Source organism: Micromys minutus, assembly GCF_963924665.1.
Source record: "Micromys minutus genome assembly, chromosome: 9".
NCBI lineage: Eukaryota > Metazoa > Chordata > Mammalia > Rodentia > Muridae > Micromys > Micromys minutus.
In genome coordinates this window covers 51,396,075-51,415,144 of record NC_137978.1, presented here as the reverse complement: position 1 = coordinate 51,415,144, position 19,070 = coordinate 51,396,075, and the positions used below count along the sequence as shown (strand labels likewise).

Sequence of the window (19,070 nt, the reverse complement as noted above, 5' to 3'; positions counted from 1 at the left end):
CCTTGCCTGCTACCCCAGTGCGAGGGAACCAGGGGCAAGCCGACCAAGTTCTGAGGCCAGCCGGGTCCACACATAGTGAGACCCTGTCTTGAACAATAAAATAAAAAAGCTGGTCAACTAAGGCTGAAGGACAAAGGTGGAGCTTGAGGGGAGAGTGCATATCCGGTGTGCAGGGTCCTGCTGCCAGGACTCAAAGCTCAACCCTCCAACTATACTTCATTCCTCATTATCATAGCTTTCATCAAAAACTGGAGGGCCAGAGATATGGCTCCGTAGGTAATGGCAACATACTACATACCAGCATGGCACAGAAGTGTGTGCATGCACACACAAAACCAGTAATTAATACATTGTGATGCGTACTTTGGGGAGAGGGAGAGTCAAGGGGTAAAGTCTACAGTACCAGCATGAGGTCCTGAGTTTAGACCCCCAACACTCACATTAAGGCTCGGTGTGGTGGTATAGGCCTGTAACCACAGCACTGGAGGAAAGAGTAGATGGGGGTGGGGGGGAGTGCTGGACAGCTAGTCTACCGGAAATGGTGAGCTCCAGTCTCAGTAAGAGGGCACACTCACATGTGAAGGGAAGAGGGAGAAAGAGGAATTTAGGCCCAGAATGGCTTAAGGCTATAATCTCAGCACAGAGGAGGCAAAGGCAGGATGGTCAGTTGAAAGGCAGACTACAGAGTTGTAGGTCAGCAAGTGATACATGTGACTGTCAAAAACAAATGACAAATAAATAATAATCATGGTGGATTTAAGTTACTGATTCAACCAGGCATGGTGTCACACACCTCTCATCCCAGCCCTGAGGACGGAGGGAAAGGTACCCGAGCCTTCATGACTGGATCCAGGCTAGACAATGCTGAGTAAGATCAAGCATTGGAAATAAGACATATAGTGTCAGGATCCAACGGTTTATTTTAAAAGTTTTAAGTATGAAATATGATTGTAGAAACTAAACACACAGATAAAACTACTGAAGCAACTGGCTTCAGAGCTGCAAACAAGGCAGTCTCCAGTCTCTGGCCAGTCCCCAGGCTTTATGTCGTGTAAAGCCTCCATCCCTCTCAGACTCATAACAAAGCTTGCTGGGACCTTCTCTGGTGCTTCACAGCTGTCCCACAGCTTCCTCATCTTCAGCTCACAAGACAGCAGTCCTGGAACTTTTTGCCTTCTCAGCCCCTCCACGGTCAGACACCACACACTGTCTTCCCACGGGTTCAGCTCACACAGCCTTTCCACCTCATTTGCAAACACCTTCTTTATCTCCACTTATATTAAAGGAACTGGATGTTCCGACCACTTCAAGTCCAACATTTCCTAAACTGAATCTATCTGCACTTTCTCTAAAGATGAACATAATCAAATCCTACATCTTTACTCTTTCAATGACCGCATCATTCTCCAGTTTCAAAAGCTTGGAATAGGAGAAACGGCTCAGCAACAAAGAACACTCACTGACTGTTCCTGCTGAGGACAGGTTCTACTCCCAGCATCCACACAGTGCCTCACAACCCTTCCTTAACTCCAGGTCCTGGGGATGCAATGCCCTCTTCTGACCTCTGCGGGCATTAAGCCGGCATGAGGCAGTTTCATATAGATGAAAACAAAACACTCATACACATAGAAGAAAATCTAAACAACGACAGCAAAAAAACCCTCCAGATTACACAACTAGACAGCCAAAGGGGCCTCCAGCACTGCCCCCCCATGGCACCTTCAATGCTTCTATTCTTGGGTCTTCTGACCACAGCAAACTCACCACACACCATTCTCTAACAGCTGAGCAAGACTCTGAAGACGTGTGACACTTCACTCAACTGTGGATGGCCTTCCTCGTAACTAAAATCCTACTTTCTGCCCTCTAGCTCTAATGATTTGCAAGGCTCAGTTCTACCAACTCCCAGGGGAGCAAACACCTCAAATTCCTCAACTGTCTGTCTGATACAAAGGAGGCAGGGCTTTCTTTTGTACCACCTTAAACTTATCTAATAGACCCTTGTTTCCTTTGCTCACTGAACCAAAAAAGACTGTGTGTCAACTAAACATCAAGCACTGCTAGTATAATCCCTAGAACCAATGGCATGAGAGCCAGAAATGCCAGGCAAAGGCCTGAATTAGGAGTGGAGATGGCTTAATAAAAGCCACCCACTGTCTATCTCAAATCTCCTATGCAGATGGACACAGTACATGTGCTGCCACTACCAGATACACAGACAGACAGACACAGACACGCACACAGAAATGGGAGGGTATCTCATCCATTATCCTATTTAATTATAACCCTTTGAAAAGGAAACATGAACTCCATTCCCTGTTTTATGGGAAGTCAGAACCTCTCAACAGTGATTCAATTTGGTTTGGTTTGGTTTCCGTTTTGTGAGACAAAGATTCTCTGCGCAGCTTTGGCTATCCTGGAACTCACTGTGTGGGTGGCCTCGAATTTACCTGCTTCTGCCTCCAGTGTGTTGGGGTTTAAAGGCATGTGCCACCACCACGCCTGGCAATTAAAAGTATTTTTTATTCTCATTATTACTGTTTGATATGCACCGGTGTGTATGCCTGTAAGCCATGTGCATACCTATACTCTGAGAAGTCAGAAGAGAATATCAGATTATCCTGGGACTGGGTTGTGAGCTGTGGGTGCTGGGAATCAAGCCATGGTCCTCTAAAAGAGCATCCAATGCTCTTAACTGCTGAGCCACCTCTTCACCCACAGATTAAAACATTTTGAAAGCTCAAAAATATTAATATCACATGGCTATCAAGATGGTTCATCCAGTCAAACTAGGTTCAATCTCACATGGTAGAAGAGACCAATATCCAAATGTAGTCCTCTCATTCATGCGGACACACACACACACACACACACACACACACACACACGTAAACAAGTGTGATTTTTATAAACTATAAATTATGTTTGCCTGAATATTTAATTGCACACACGAATGAATTGCAAAAAAGTTACTACAAACATGAAAGCCACACGAAAGTTAAAAGAACAGTTAGTATGAAATTAATGAATGACACTGTTTCTCTCCACCTCCCTTTTTAACTGGTCATTTTTAAAGTTGGAAGTCTGTCCACACAGGCAGGCTTGTGTCTAGAGTGGAAAGGGAAATGGCAAACACCCTAGCTCAGTGCTCAGTGCACTTGGCCGTGTAGACACAGGCAAACCAACGCTGTCCCTGGGCGAGGATGACAGCTGTGAGGTTTCCATTGCCCAAGTTTTCTTTCCTTTTTCTGGTTTTCCAAGACAGGGTTCACCTGTGTGACCCTGGCTGTCCTGGAACTCACTCTGTAGGCCAGGTTGGCCTTGAACTCAGCGATCTGCCTGCATCTGCCTCCTGAGTGCTGGGAATAAAGCAGCACTGGCGGCGGCGCTCTGCCTCTGTTTTCATTTTAAAAGGAGGTCTGTGGAGCTGGAGAGATGGCTAAGCAGGTAAGACCTTGCCGTTTCTCTAGCAGACCCCAGTTTGGCTCCCAGCAGCCAGAATCAGGTCAGGAGGCTCCCTGCGACCTGGAATTCCTGTCCCTGGTGATGTGGTCCCTGCTCTGTGGGCACCCTGCACTCACATGCCCAGTGACACGCAGGCACACACAAGTAAACAACGACAACTTATAAAGGAGCTCTGGACAGTTATGACAACGCTTCCCCCGCTATCTATGAAACACTTATGCAGTTTGAATAAAAACGACTTCACCAAAGAAGTGCTACTTCAGGTAATATCTGAGCTGACTTTAAAATCCTCAAATTCTAAGAATATAGTAAAAAAAAAAATTCAGTGTAAAACTCAAACAACTTAGGCTACAGTTCTCAAGACTCATCAGGGCTTCAGTGTATCCTCACATCAGCACCAGATCTTTTAAAGCTGTAGTAAACACATCATTTTACAGAACCATTGTATTCCTGGGGAAAGAAATTCTGAAGCCAACATGACACAGTGCTGTGCCTATAATCCCAGCACTCAAGAGGACTAGATTAGTGCCTAAGGCCAGCCAGGGCTGCCTTCACGGCCACCCTAGGCTGCAGTGAGATCTCACACTAAAACCTGAGCGACACAAGGCAGCATGGCCCCTGCACAAGACACACAAATCATGTTTTCCATTAGCATGCACAATCAAGAAACAATTTAATTCTCTTGGGGAAGATATTTTTCAAGTGACTTCCACTGTAAAAAACGCACGTGGAAAGCTGAGCAAGTAACATCTTATAAGGGGCAGCCTAGCCACAAACTGCGCTTCAGGACAATCTGGGCTAGAGTAAAGCCTCCTGAAATACAACCAACAAAATCCAGCTTTCAGGCTGGAAGTTCAGCCCTCTGCATGGTCAAGTCCCCACAGTATTCACATGAGCTGCTGGTCACTAGCTTAGTACAAAGGGAACATGAAGAAAGAAATGCCTTTAAAGATGAAGGAATTCAAAAACTCCAAGCATCCATTTGCTCAGGGGATGTAGAAGAAGAAAAATATAGAACCACTCCATACTTGAAAGGCAGACTAACTCAGCATGGTCTCTTAACTCCTGAAGACAAGGATGACCCTGAACTTCTGACCTTCCTTCCTATCTTCCCAGTACACTGTCATAACCAATTTACGTGGTGCTAGGGTTCAGACTCAGGGCCTTGTCCTCCTGGGAAAGCAATCTAGTACATATGCTTCGTTCCCAGCCTTTCAGTAATATTTTTACATTTACAAGTTAGCCGAGTAAGAATAATTTATGAAGTTAATTCTCAAAGTACAACTTTCTCCTTTAAACATTTAAACATCCCCTAAGAGAGAAATCAACCTCCCCAACGAACCCCAAAAGCATACCCAAGGGCTGGGGCAATGGTCGAGTCAGTGAAGAGCCTGCACGACAAACACGAGGACATAAGTTCAGACCACGCTTCCATGTAATAGAAGCCCAGGCCTGCCTCCGACATCTGTAACCATCCCAGGGAGGTTAGAGACAGGCAGACCCTGAAGTCAGTGACTCCATCCCTCAGCAAGTGCAGTCACAGACCCTGCCTCCCAAGGTAAGGTGACTGAGAAGACACACAATGTTAACCTCTGGTCTCTACTCGGACACACGCACTCACATGCACGGTAAGGTGTAAAAGACCCTAAAATAAACCCCCACTAACATCCTGTAGACAACGCTAACCAGAACCTGCACACATAACTCAGTCCTTAAGAGCACTTACTGGTCATCCAGACCAGTTTCAGTTCCCAGCTTAAAAAGAGCATCATTGATCGGGTGGGGTTTGTTTTGGTTTGGTTTTTTTTTTTTTTTTTTGGTTTTTGTTTTTCAAAATGAGATTTCTCTGTGTATTCTTAGCTGTCCTGGGACTACCAGGCTGGCCTTGAACTCAAGAGATGGATTAAGAGTGAGCCACCACCTCCTGGTTAATTTCTTGCTCTTAGTAACTGTACTATGACTATAAGATGCTTAAGAATAACAAAGTAGGTACAGGATATAAACCAAGGTCAAAGATACTTTCCTACTATGTCAGCAACTTTTGTCTAAGATCTCATTACAGATGGTTCTGAGATGCCATGTGGATGCTGAGACTTGAACTCAGGACCTCTGAAAGGGCAGCCATTGCATTTACCTGCTAAACCACCTCTTTTGTCCCTCAATGGTTCTTTTAAAAAGAGGGAGTGAACAAGAATTTGCTCCTATTTAAGCTCACACACAAATGCCACACACCTTTACAACTTGAAAAAAATAAATGATTAAATACAAACTACTGGACAAAGAGCAATCTCACAAAGCATTTCAATAACACACATAGAAAGAGCACGAAGCCTTCCATTTCTCTAAGTTCTAAAATGGACACAAGGTGTGCTAAGCACAGACTCTTCCATCCAGATCAGGATCATATCAGAAAAGAGAGAAAAGGGAAATTGCCCAATTGGGTCATTGTCAATGTTACAGAAACTCTCAAATCACTAAGAATCTACACGAATGAGATGCCTAGGCAAAAAATTAAAAAAAAAATTTATATATCTATATCTATATCTATAGATATATATATCTATAGATATAGATATATATATATATCCCTTTTCTCTTCTCTCCAAGCCTCTGAAGCAAAGGGAGGATGGAGGCAGAACTCTGAATCCAAAACCCTAAAGGGGCTGGAGAAATGGCTCAGTGGTTAAAAGCATTGCTTTTCTTGCTGAGGACCTGAGGTTAATCCTAGCACCTACAGGATGGCTCACAACCATCCTAAACCCAGTTCCAGGGGATATGACACCCTCTTTGGCCCACCAAGAACACCAGGCAAAAGCAGAGCACACAGATATAGGTGCAGGCAAAACATCCATACACACAAAATCAGTAAGAAACAATCAACAACAACAACACAAAATAGACAGCTCATAAGAGGACTCTTCAAATACACTTCAAACTTTTGTCACTGCTAAATTTATTCAAAACACATTTTCAAACTTTCTATGTGCTGAGCTATGTCTGGACCATTATGATTTTGTAAAAATATTTACCTTCATTATTTCTTATTACTTAGATGTGTATATGCATAAACCAGGTGTGAATGGGTACTCAGAAGCTAGACAAGGGTGTAGGGTCTGCTGAAGCTGAAATTGCAGGCAGTTGTGATCTACTCAACTTAAGGACCCTCTTAACCACTGAGCCACCTTGCCAGACCCTCTCTGTAACTTTTTAAAAGATAGGAGCCTAGCATAATCCTCTTCTGAGAAACTTCATCCTACAGTTGATGAAAACAGATGCAGAAATCCCCAGCCAAACAATAGGCGGAGCTCAGGGAGGTTTGTAGAAGAGTGGGAGAAGGGTTGAGGGAGTCAGAGGGGTCAAAGTCACAAAAAGATTACAGAGTAAACTAACCTGGGCCCATGGGGGCTCACAGAGACTGAACCACCAACCAAAGAGCATGTAGGGGCTGGACCCCCAAACATTTGTAGCAGGTATGCAACTTGGTCTTTGAAAGATGATGTCTTTAAGCAGGAAGGCCTGTCATTGGACGAGAAAAAAGGATGGGCAGGAACAAAGTTTTAGAAAGAGAAGGAGCTGGGAGTAACACGGAGGCAGATGTAAAGATTCTTCTCTGTGCATAGATACAGGCTGTTATAAATATTTTAAGGGATGGGTGTGTACAGGATTCTGTACTGTCTAGATAGGCAAATTATATCTTATCAATTAGAGATCAGAGCTTATCATGTGCTGTGTTCTTTCATGTGGTGACTTAATTGAGTTCAAGAGAAGGTGCAGTGGCAGGACAGGCCAAGGCTTCCATGGAATTGGGATGTGTGAGCCTGGCATGGTAATAACCCGCCAAAAGAACCAGAAGTGAAAGCAGCTTGGCAGGTGCCTCACTAGAACGGCTCTTGGACTGCCTGGGTCAGAGAGAACCTGGGGACCAGCATAAAGTCACAGAGATAAATGAGAGCACGTTCCTATGGCCCAATGGAGCTGGAACTAGTGTGTGAGCGACGGCCAGGTCAGAGAGAGCCTGGGAAAGCACAGTAAGCAGGGAAACTGGTCACAGCCCCATTTTTAATATTTACCACAACAGGGCTTCATGTGGGTCCCCTAACAACTGGACCATGGGCTGTGTCTTGACTGTTGCCTGGTTTTGGATCTCTTTCCCCTAACTGAGCTACTTTGTCGGGTCTCAGTGGATGCCGCCCTTAGTCCTACTGCAACTTGATAGGAGGGTGGGGGAGTCAAGGGTCACGACCAACAGGCGACCTCCTCTTCTGGGACTGGGAGAGCAGGGATAGGGGGGTAGGGTGGGGGGTTGGATCAGAAAGTAAAGTGAATGAATAAGTAAGTCAAGAATTAAATCACTGACTGTCCACACCAACAGTCAGCATCACGAACACTCCTTCACTCACCACATGAAGGTCTACACTAAGGTCAAGTTCTCATGACAGCTCTAGAAACAGCAGTTACCTCAGGAAGGTGAACTTGTTCCAAGTTCTATTTCTGAAAGATCGACAATGTAATACTGAGAGCATTAACTACCTTGAATAAGCATCAAGAATTCAACAATTTTAATCATTTGATACTTGATGGCATTAGAATTCTACAGAGGTTAATGAAGACCCACTTCCTCAGCATATATTAATGGGACTCACGAAAGAGCAGGCATGACCTTACTGCTTTAATATTTAGATTTCAAGACAAGAAGTCTTGTTTGTCAGTGGGAAATCTTTGACTAAAATAAAACCCATGTTTTATTAAACTCACAAGGTTATTAAAATACCTCTGGGCTTTTTTTCCTCCTTTCTAAAAGAGCATCTACTATGCAGTCCTGATGGATTTCAAACTCCCCATGTAGACCAGGCTGGCCTTGAACTCAAGATTCACCTACCTCTACCCCTACTTCCTAGGTGCACAAACAAAATTAACATGTGGAGTGACTGACCGGAGAAAGTCTTTAACTCCTGTACTTGACAGAAGCCTTAAAGTCAGGACTAAAAGAGACTAAAACTGCAGGGCTGCAGTTAAAAGCACCAGCCCTTTGCCCTCCCCAGACTGAAGTTCTGTTCCTGGCAGGTACAACAACCTAGAACTCCTCCAGGGGACTTGACACCTTCTTCTGGCTTTCTCAGGTACCTTATACACCAATAATTAACATATAAAATAAAATCTTTTTAAAGTAAAGGGGAAACCACACCTAGCTCTTATAAGGCTGAGCAGGAAGGACCTCAAATTCTAGGCCAGCCTAGGGTACAGAGAAAAGGAAAAACCTGGTGTGGCAACCCAAGTAAGAAGAGCCGCCTGGTGTGATGGTGCACTCCTTTAGTCCCACATTCTCAAGAGGCAGAAGCTGGCAGATCTCTGAGTTCAAGGCCAGCCCAATCTATAGACTAAGTTCCAGGACAGCCAAAGCTACAGAGAGAACCCTGTCTAGAGGTGGGGGGATGGGGCAGGAGGAAAAATGGCCCTCACAGCCTCATAAATGTGAATGCTTGGTCACCAGGGATTAGGAGGTAAGACCTTGTTGAAGGAAGTATGTCACGGAGCGTGGGCACTGAAGTTTCAAAAGCCCAGAGTCTCTCTCCTGCTGCTGCCTACAGAACTCTAAGCTACTTCTCCAGTACCATGTCTGTCTGTGTGCTACCATGCTGATATGGACTAAACCTCTGAAACTAAGCCAGCCCCAATACATGCTGTCTTTTCGAAGAGTTGTCCAGTCATGGCGCCTTCACAGCAACAAAATCCTGAGACAACTGGGCGCAAGGCATGAACAGCTCATTTTTAACAGGTAACAAATGACCAATCAACATGAAAAGATGCTCATGTTCATTAGGCACTGTGGAGATGCAAATCAAAACCACACTGAAAAAAATAAAAAACTAAAACACTTCAAAACTTGGGTATGACCACAGTCCAGTGGTAAAAACCCTTGCCCAGTGTATGCAAGGCCCTGGTTTGATCTCTAGCATGGGGGGGGGGGGGACAGGAGGGTGAGGAGGGTCAACATGCTGACACAGGTGAAACCTAACTTCATGCTCATTCCAAGCCCTCAGCAGAGCTCCACTTTCTCAAGCATTCCACCACCGGAATCTGATGCTTCAAGTGCTCACACAGGACTCTTGGGACCCAGTATACAGGGTTTGTCTCCTAGTGGTCAATACTGTCAGTCATTTCCCTGTGCACCTCCAGACCCTGACCCTTTTCTTTATATTCGCCTTTCCATTCAAGTTGTTTGCTCTCTGGGGGTGGTTGTGGGAGTACTTTTTTGAGACAAGTGTGTCTCATGCAGCCCAGACAGGCTATCTACTAACTATGCAGCCAAGATACTCTTTGAACTTCTAATCCTTTGGTGTCCACCTCCAACACACAGCTTGCATGTGTGATGTGTGTGCCTGTGCGTGCATGTGTGCTTGAACACAAGACAAAGAAAGTAAAAGGACAGCTTGTGAAAGTCAGTTCTCCATCACACGGGCTCCTGTGATCAAACCCACATGGGATTTGTTAGCAAACCCCCATCTCCCCCCAGCATCTGGCCCGTCCTCCAGTTTCTTCTGTTCTGTTTTCCAGACCTAGTAAAGCCTAGGAAGAAGCCAAGCAGTGCCTCACCCTTTCTTACAGGATTTCTTTCTACTCTCAAAGTTCGATTCTTAAGAGTTTAGAGCTGCTGATTAATTTTCTCTTTCTACCTAGTTTTACCCCGCCTCTTTTAACTCCTCGGTCTCAACCTCAGCTGTTTCCCTAACACATTAGATCCCTTCTAAGCCTCCCCTCCTCTCACCAGTAACACTTCCTGAAACCAAGTTCAAGGAGAAAGAAGCAAGTCATGGTGGTGAGAGGCTGGGGCAGGAGGATCACTATGAGTTTGAAGCCAACAACCTATATAGAGTACATATCAAAATCCTATTTCTGCAATACCAAGAAAGAAGCCCAGTGTGGCGGTGGTGCACATCTTTAACCCCGGCACATGGGCAGCATAGGCAGGCAGAAGGACTCTGTGAGTTTGAGCCTGCCGGTACATACTGAGTTCCAGACAGACAGAGCTACACAGTGAGACTTTGTCTTGAAAAACAAACAACAAAAATATATAGTTAAAAAAGGGGGGGGGAGAAAAATATAAAACTGTAGATAAACTGGCTTTATTTTCCAAAACACTAAGTGAATTTTGAGCCACTGAAATTAGCTCAGGTCAGCAGGTAAGCACAGGGTTAGTGGCTCTTGTGTTCTGACAGGCATGCAACCCTGAAACAAGTATATTAATAAAACACAAGAGCCCAGGAGAGTAGCTCAGTGGCCATCTTCTATGCAAACCCCCTAGAAGCCAGTTGAGGTGGCCCACACAGGAATTCCAGCACTAAAAGCTAAAACAGAAGCCAACAGAAGCCAACCCTGCCCAAACCCAAAACATGAAGCTCTCTGAACCTCCTCAGCCTTGCTTAGAGACCGGCAGGAAGTGACTCCAATCCACACTGTAACATCACAGGTTAGAGGTTTTATGAGATCATGTGAGAAAGGCACATACATGTATTTCATTTTAACATTTTCTGCTAAAGCTAGGCACACTGACACTACATTTCATCCCAGCAACCGGGAGGTAGAGGCAGCAGTTTCCTGTAAGGTCAAGGCCAGCCTGATCTCCATAGTAAGCCACTAATGTTACTTGAGTATGATAAACCCGTTTTAAATCTGGGTTTGGTCCTGTGGTTTCCATGACACCCCAGTGCTCACCACCATTATCTAACCCTACAACCCCAGTTAGCCTCAGTTTTGTAAACTGGGTCATCACTATTCTCTCTCAAAGAAAATCACACATTTCCAATTTTACCATGTATAAGTACAAAACAGTTTCCGGACATCCCTGAATGCTCAGAGTGAGTTAAGGTGCCATGCACACTACCCCTGAAACTAAGCACTAGTCTAGGTCCTGGCAGTGCACCACGCACAGGAGGCAACACACCTGCCTCTGAGGTGCTTACATTCCAGCACCCTAAGAGCCAGGAAGCACACAAGGCTCAAAACCCACAAAGACACTACTAGTTAATAAAGGTCACAAAACCTGACGAGTTTCAAATGCACTTAAAATAGACTGAACTGTCTCCAATTTCAGCTGAGGCTACAGGAGAGTGAAATGCTTCTCCTGGTTGGCAGCAAGCCAAAGAACGGGAAGTCATTTGAGAATTGAGAAGTCGCATGGGACCCTGCGGCATTTCATCCACACCATCTCAGCTGCGCTTCAGCACTGCTGAAGTAGTCTGCCGGGCTAATAATCAGGAAATCCTTACTGTAGTCGCTCAAAATCCCATCCCTACGGAAAAACAGGTCTTATCACAACAGTTTATTCCAGATCCCACTCTCCCTCATACCTCAGAGCTAAGTCTCGCATCACTCAGTTGTCACTGACCATGGCAACTTTATTTTATGCTCTCAAACCATGCCACAAACAACTTCAGACAGTCTAGAGCATGACATCACAGAGACATTTCAGTCTCAGGCTAACTCTAGTAAGAAGCCCTAACCGGGCAAGCTATCTTCCTATGGTTCCGTTAGCATTCTTGGAAGATCGATAAGCTGCACACACTACTATTGACCCACCAGACACACACAGATACCATTATCTGGTCCAACTAAGCCCCACCCTATACCTGCAATAGCAAAATGCACCTCAAAGCACATCTTCAGAATCCCAAACCCTGGGATTCAAGGTCACGGACCCCTTCACTGGAAAAAAAGGAAAATAGATGCTCCATGGTATTTAACTGACTATCCCAATATAACACTTCTATTAAAATGGAAAAGCCGGGAGATAGACCCAAGAGAATCAGAAGTTCAGGAAGTTCAAGGTCAACTTCAAGAGAAAGAGTTTAAGACCAGACTACAGAAGACCCTGACTCAAAACTAAATGAATTAGTAAGAGCAAACACAAACTCTGCCAAATTCACAACCAGTACTTCTGACTATTATCAAACTCAATCTTGTCTTTTAAGGTTAGCTTTCAAAGTCAAAGTCTATTATCAAAAGGTCAATGGCCTTTTGTAAGATTTGTTTCAGATTTACTTCCTTTATTATTTTATGTATACTGTGCCCCACACCATGGATGTGAGGCGGGGTGACTGTGGAGCCCCTGGAACTGAAGCTACAGACAGTGTGAGTCTCCATGAGTGCTGGGACTACATCCAGGCTCCAAACAGGAACCACCAGTGTTCTCAGCCACTGAGTCCAAGCTGCAGCCCCAAAAGGACAATGTGCTTATGGGGCAAATGGGAGGTGAGCACATATGTCCATACTGTGTGCACAGGACACCCTGATCTATAACAGCTACATTCTCTATGGCACTTCCTCTAGTTCCCACAACGGGGAGAGACAGACGGAAAAGCAAAACCAGCCAGCGGGGCAGCTCTAGAACAGACTACGCATTGTTGCAGGATATTTGATCATTCTGTGAACCCAGAGATTGTGTTGTTTACTGGGGGAAAATGTTTCTAGCTATGGTGTGGCTCAGCCCTTAGCACACACCTTTAACCCCAAACAATGAAGGTTAAGTTAGTTTGTAGAAGGAAGTAGCCATGCTTAAAAGCGATGTCTAACTGAGTGGCAGACAAAGTGAGGAATCAGAGAAGATTTGACAGGAAAGGATCTGCCCAGCCCTCAGGAGAGAGGGGAAAGGGAAGCTAAGAGAGCAGTGCAGAGTGGGGGAGGGGGGCAGCTTTACCTCAACAGTTATACAGGGGAAGGTTGGAGCTAGACTAGATACAAGTGAAGACGAGATGAGCCAGAGCACGAGGAGCCAGAAGAACAGAACAAATTGCTAGAGTTAGACTGAAATCAAACTAATTCAGAAGTGGCCAAGAGACAAAGAAGCCAGATTGAATCAGTCAGCATGGAGAAGAGTTCTGAGCACAGCTGAAATGAACCAGTCAGCCACAGCTCAGAAAGAACAAGAAAGGGTGAGCTTACTCAGTAAGTCTCAGGCTGAAAACATTCTAGGTCTAGATAGGATCGTACAATGGCTAGAAGCTTCCAGGACTAGGCCCAGGTCGGCAGACACAGGCAGTAAGCCTCGGAGAGGACAATCAGAGCAGGAAACTAAGTTACTTTGACAACTCATGGTTCTAATGGCTCAGTGTTAACTCCCTCCAGGAAGCTCTAACTCCTGTCCCCCACACCGGACTCACAGCAGATGCTCACTGAGTCTTACCTCAACTGCATCCTGACTGTTGGGACCAATGTCTCTGAGGGTAAAGGCTATCTCAACCCTACACCTAGCAACCAGTCTGGTACACAGTAGGCAGCACATAAACGAATACGAATAGACTCGTAAGCTTACACTGGAGCCATTCTCTCCATTACATGTAAAACACCACTGTCACACTTTTTAAAAAATCGCTCTCAACATTCGTCATAAAGGTCAATAAAAAAGAACTGAGGCAGCTTTAACTCTCAGGCGACCGCAACCCACCCGTCCGCAGTCAGTCAACTCGCTGGAAGCAGTGGATGGGCTCTGCCTCTTCATCCCCATGTTGCTCTCTCCTTTTTCCCTCGTACGAGGATCTGCCTTCAAAGATTTGTTTGATTTAGCTTGGTTTGAGGCAGAGTCTCACTGTGTAGCCTGACTGGTCTCCACTCTAGATCTGCCTGCTTCTGCCTCCGAGCATTCAAGATTTGACACTGTCTTGCCGGAGTGACTTAGAAGAGAGCTGCTGGCCACCGCAGAGCCTCACAATTCCAGCTGCTGGCTATGATGGCACCCTGCTGGAGGTTTTGCTGACTCAGGAACAAGCAGAAACATGAGCTAAATCCACTGGAGAACCTCCATGCTGGGAGGCTCAGTGAGGGAAGATAGCCTACCTGTCTAGCAGTATGTTGCTGTGAACAACATAAAACCCTAAACACCATGGCTGTGTTCATTACTCGAATGCAGCAGTAACTGACTCTTCCTCCCAGCCCCCCACACACGGGCTGCTCACCCAGCCAAGTAAGAAGGCCACCACAGGCCACTAGTCTGCTCACATACCACCTTTCACGGGCAGATGACCCTGGAAATGTGACTAACTTCCCTGCACATCAGTCCTCTTGTCTCTAAAACAGACAACACCGATCTTATTAGGTCTTGGAAAACTTAAACAGAATCCTGCATGTATGACTTCCACAGCAGCGGGCACTGAAAATGGATATTATTTTCCAGAGAGGAAAAAAAGACAGTGAAACATTACATGCTTCGCCAGTTAAGACCAACTTAATGTCCCTGAGAGAGAAGATTTTAAAAAAAGAGGAATATTGCAAAGATAGAACACTTTTGACAAAGGAGCCAGAGACACAAGTCCTCTTCTGGTCTCTTCCTAGTTCTGTTCTGGAAAAAAACCTACTGTCTCACTGGCTTAACTGGCTGCCCCAAATCAATAGAGAAGATCCCCCAAAAGTGTCAGTAGCCCTGAATCATACCCTACAACCTCCCAAAACAGACAGGCAGAATACTATATTTCTAACATACAGAAAATAACTTCTGCTCAAATGGGCACCTAACTCTAGATCATTTATCCAGAATTTTCTGAAAGGTGGGCACGCAGTCTCAAATCTATAAAGAGCTGGAATTTTAATGGGGGACCCAGTAACCCCCTAAAGAACTCCAGCATGACTCTTTTTGATCAAAATGTCACTTATTTTGTCAGCCAGAAAGAGGACGACCACGGTCAAGATCAGAGCCACCTCAACCTCAACAGGGAAACTCAGTTGAGCACAGCAAGTCAAATATTCCCAAACTGTGATTTCATGAAGCAGAAGTTTCCAGCCGGTGATGTGATGGAAACTCTCAGCATAGTCTCCTTGCTTTTAGTCCTGATCATGTTAGGGTTTTTCTCCTTCCAGGCCTGCCGTCCTGTACCTCACTCGGCCATCGGCCATCCATTGACTCTTTGCAGTCAATGTGGCCATTTCTCCTTCAAGTGGCCTCAGGGGTCCAACACTGACGCCTGCTTCCACCAAGTTTACATTCAAATCCTGTGTTTTTGGCACTCCCCTTCACTTCGACTAACGCCTCAGAGCTCTGTACGAATGAAGGACACCTGGCCAGGCAACGCCTTCCAACAACACACATTCTAATATGCGGCTTAAGCTAATTTGCAGCAACTGTACCCACAAGCTGTAAGGCAGGAGAGTTTAACCACAGAAAGAGCCAACTCCAGCTCTGCTCTCCAGCACCAAGGGCTTCAGTGGCACCAACTTACTGCACGATGCTATCTGCATCAAACCCAAATCCCCACATTCCCTCCAGTTTGAAAAGCAGAACTGCTCTCTGCATTTCTGACCTCTTCCATTACCAAGTGACAACATTTTACCACTGTGTTCTGAGATGGCTGTCACCTAGGCTTCCTTTACTATCTACTTGGAGATGCTTATTTAGCAACAAAATCTTGTTGGGCGTAAAGCAGGAATTATAAAATACACCAAGTATGAAATGTCAGCCGCCATGACGTGAGGCAGAATAGAACCTTAAAGCAACATCATTGGCTCCAACATTGCCATGAAGGGTTCAGAAGAATCTCTTCTGCAAAGAGCACCTTACACTTATTCCTGATTACCAACTACATCTTCTGTTCTAAAGAAAAGATCAAATCTAACTGGAGCTCCAACCACTACTTCAAAGTTGTAACCGGCTTCGAGTTTTCCCAGTCCTTCAGCTGTGAGGTCTATGGAGAAAGAGCACACACGGGATGCTCAGTACCCTGTTTTGTATCCAATGAAGCCACCAACTTCACAAGCGCCGGCACATACAACACTATGAGCCCTTACTTGCTGTTTTGTATGGCAAGAACACATACTGTTTATGTGTTTAACTCCCTAACAGCTTAAAGAGGCAAGTAAGAAATAACTAACCCCCTTGTTCCGAGGACAGAAACCTACAAACACAGAACATCAAGAAAAACAACCCTAAAATGAGAAGAGAATTTGAAGGAAGCATCAAGTGAAGCTAGGTACTGAGGCGACCCAGTTCTACCCTGAAGCAGGCTGGACAGCCAACCTGCTCCTTCACAGGCCAGAAGCTGTGCATGTGGGTCAGAAGTAACTGGGTTTTCCACGAACACATTCTCAGCCGTGAGCGAGCAACTGAACGGAACTGTGCAGGGTCAGAACATTATGAAATCAGCACTGAACACTAAGATGTGGACTAACAGTACGTAAAGAGCACAGAAAGGACGCTTGACGGAAAACAAACACCGACCTGAGGTGACCCAAGAAGGGAAGTGTTTTTCCCTTCTCAAAGTACTTGATACAGACAAGCATCAAACTACACAGAAATGACAAACTCAGAAACCACCACTGTCTCAAAAGTCAAATGCAAGAACCATACAGCACGGGGAACATCCAAAAATCATGTCTATTTTTCACAAGTACAAGGATGTGGGGAGGAGGGGCAAATGATAAAATGTTATTCTCAGACAGGTAACAAACACCTCTGCTTGCCAAGTGGTGGGAGCCCAAGCCTTTAAGCCCAGCATTCAGGAGGCAGAGGCAGGGGGATCTCTCAGTTTAAGGGCAGCCTGGTCTACAGAGCAAGTTCTAGGACAGCCAGGGCTACACAGAGGAACCTAGTTGGGAGTTGGGGGTGGGAAGGACCACCTTGCTGAAGCCCTAATGGGGGAGCTGTAAATTCGACGTTTTATTCTGACTAAAACACCAAGTACCAAGATTTTTCAATCAAAGCTGCTCCAACTTCTATATCATGAAACTATGACACTTCCTTGGGGGCCCGGAACCCGCCAGACATCAGGCCTATGGAGAAGCAAACTTACTAAAGCCCTTAAAAAAGAACAGCATAACACCAGTCTTGGAAGAAGTGCGACTTCAGGGGGTGCTGGGTAATGTGAGTTAACTTCCTTTTCCTTTAAAAAGGTCAAAGACAGGGAAGCGCCCAATGTAACGTTTCCTCCTTAGCCGGTTCCACCACAAGCCACAACACAACTCTAACTCCTTAAAATATAAAATAAAATAAAATAATAAAATGAAATGAAACAAAACACTAGCCGGGGGAGTGCTTCTTGTACACTTGCACTAAAGACTCAAGACCCAACTTACCTCAGGAATGAGCTGATTCGTTTCGAACAGGAAATTTAGCAATAAACTTTACCATGTATTCTAAATAATAATTAGGGAGGCCACCGAGCCCTGCTGAAGGCAGGGCCTCCCAACAATCAAAAAACCTTTGCCTGCAGGGCTGGTCCCAGGCACCAGCAAATCCTGCCCAATAATGGGGAGGGAGCAGTAAGGGCAGGGTTCCCCCAGATCTACCAAGAGCTGCAGAGGCACGACCCGGTAGAGCTAGTGTTCACGGTACCGCAAAGGGTCCCGGGGTCCCCAGCAATGCTGTCACCGGTGCACCCCAAAAGCTCGAGTCGAGCCGGGAGCAGAGCGGCTGCTGCCCGTCCCTTTCCTCGCTGGGCTATGACGGCAGGCAAGGAGGTTCCCACCAAGGGTCGCTCTGGACCACCGGAAGGTGAAAAGGATACTGTTGGGGCGCCGGGGTCTGGAGGGCCCTGATGGTCGGGTGAGGAGGGGCCGCCGCCGCCGCTGCCGCTGCCGCCGCCGCCGCTGCCGCCGCCGCCGCCGCCGCCGGGTGAGGAGGCGGTACCGCCGCCGCCGCCGCCGCCGCTCCGGTGCCGGGTCCGGTTCCTGCTGCAGCCGCTGAGCCTGATTTCAGAGCCGGTTTCTGCGGTAAACTCATGGCAAAGCGAAGCCACCAACCCCCCCAGAGCGGGACCGGGCGCGCCGGGGTGCAGGGGCCGGGGGCAGCGGAGGGGCGGGATGGGGGCAGACCCGGGGAGGCGGCGGGAGCGGGGGGCCGGGGGGAGGCTGGGAGGAGGAGGAGGAGGGGGCTGGGACCGGTCACACACGCCCTCCGCCGCCGCCGCCGCCGCCTCCGCCGCCGCCGCCGCGGGCAGCAGCAGCCGCCCCGCGGGCCAGCACCACCGGCTGCCGGTCTCCGTGACAACGCGACCCCGGGGAGGGGGGGGCCGGACCCGGCGGGGGCAGGAGGCGGAGAGACCGGACCTTTCACGGCAATATCCTCATGGGCCGGCGGCGGGGGGTCTCTGTCCCCCTCCCCGCGGGAAGAGGCGCCCTTCTCGGTAGCGGGGCTCGGGCGATGCGGACGGATTTTCTTCACTCAACGAGCAGAGCATCCAACATGGCGCTGCGGCCGCCTCCAGCAGTCCGGCAGGACGGCCGCTCGGAGCTTTTCGGCCCTTTTCGGAAGGACTCGGCAGACCGAGGGTGGAAAGCTCCCTCGGCTATTTCCGGAGACTGCGAGCGGCCGGGGTTCTTCGGGAGAGCTCGGGAGCGTCTTCGGCGGCTGTTCGGGAACGCCGCAGGAGCTGACACTCTTTCTCGGGAAAGATCGGTGATCCCGGACGGCTGAGGTGCTCGGCGGCGCGGTGCCGGGCTGAGGGAGAGACCAAAGGAGAGGTCTGTAGGGAGAGAGCCCAACCTCGAATCACTTTAGTAACGGCACCCGAGGCCGCTGTCTGCTGAGACCTGCCAAGCAAGCGTCGAGAGGCGGCGGAGCGGGAAAAAAAAAAAACGAGAGTCGCTGTGGAGGGAGCCGCTAAGCCAGAGCACAAACCGACAGA

The 19,070-nt window shown here is 47.1% G+C and overlaps 1 protein-coding gene across 17 annotated transcripts in view; it reads right to left on the bottom strand.

Moving 5' to 3' along the window:
- Nucleotides 1-18,638, bottom strand: part of EIF4G3 (eukaryotic translation initiation factor 4 gamma 3) — a 202,364-nt gene extending 183,726 nt beyond the window's left edge. For 11 of the 17 annotated variants that reach the window (XM_080921667.1, XM_080921673.1, XM_080921674.1 and 8 more), the window contains exon 1: nucleotides 17,952-18,637. In XM_080921667.1, the coding sequence (XP_080777793.1) occupies nucleotides 17,952-18,166 (215 nt within the window). In that variant the 5' untranslated portion in view covers nucleotides 18,167-18,637. Of the gene's footprint in view, nucleotides 1-17,951 lie in introns of all 17 variants that reach the window. The other 6 variants (XM_080921656.1, XM_080921675.1, XM_080921672.1 and 3 more) reach the window with 2 other exon arrangements.
- Between the last annotated feature and the right edge of the window lie 432 nt (nucleotides 18,639-19,070).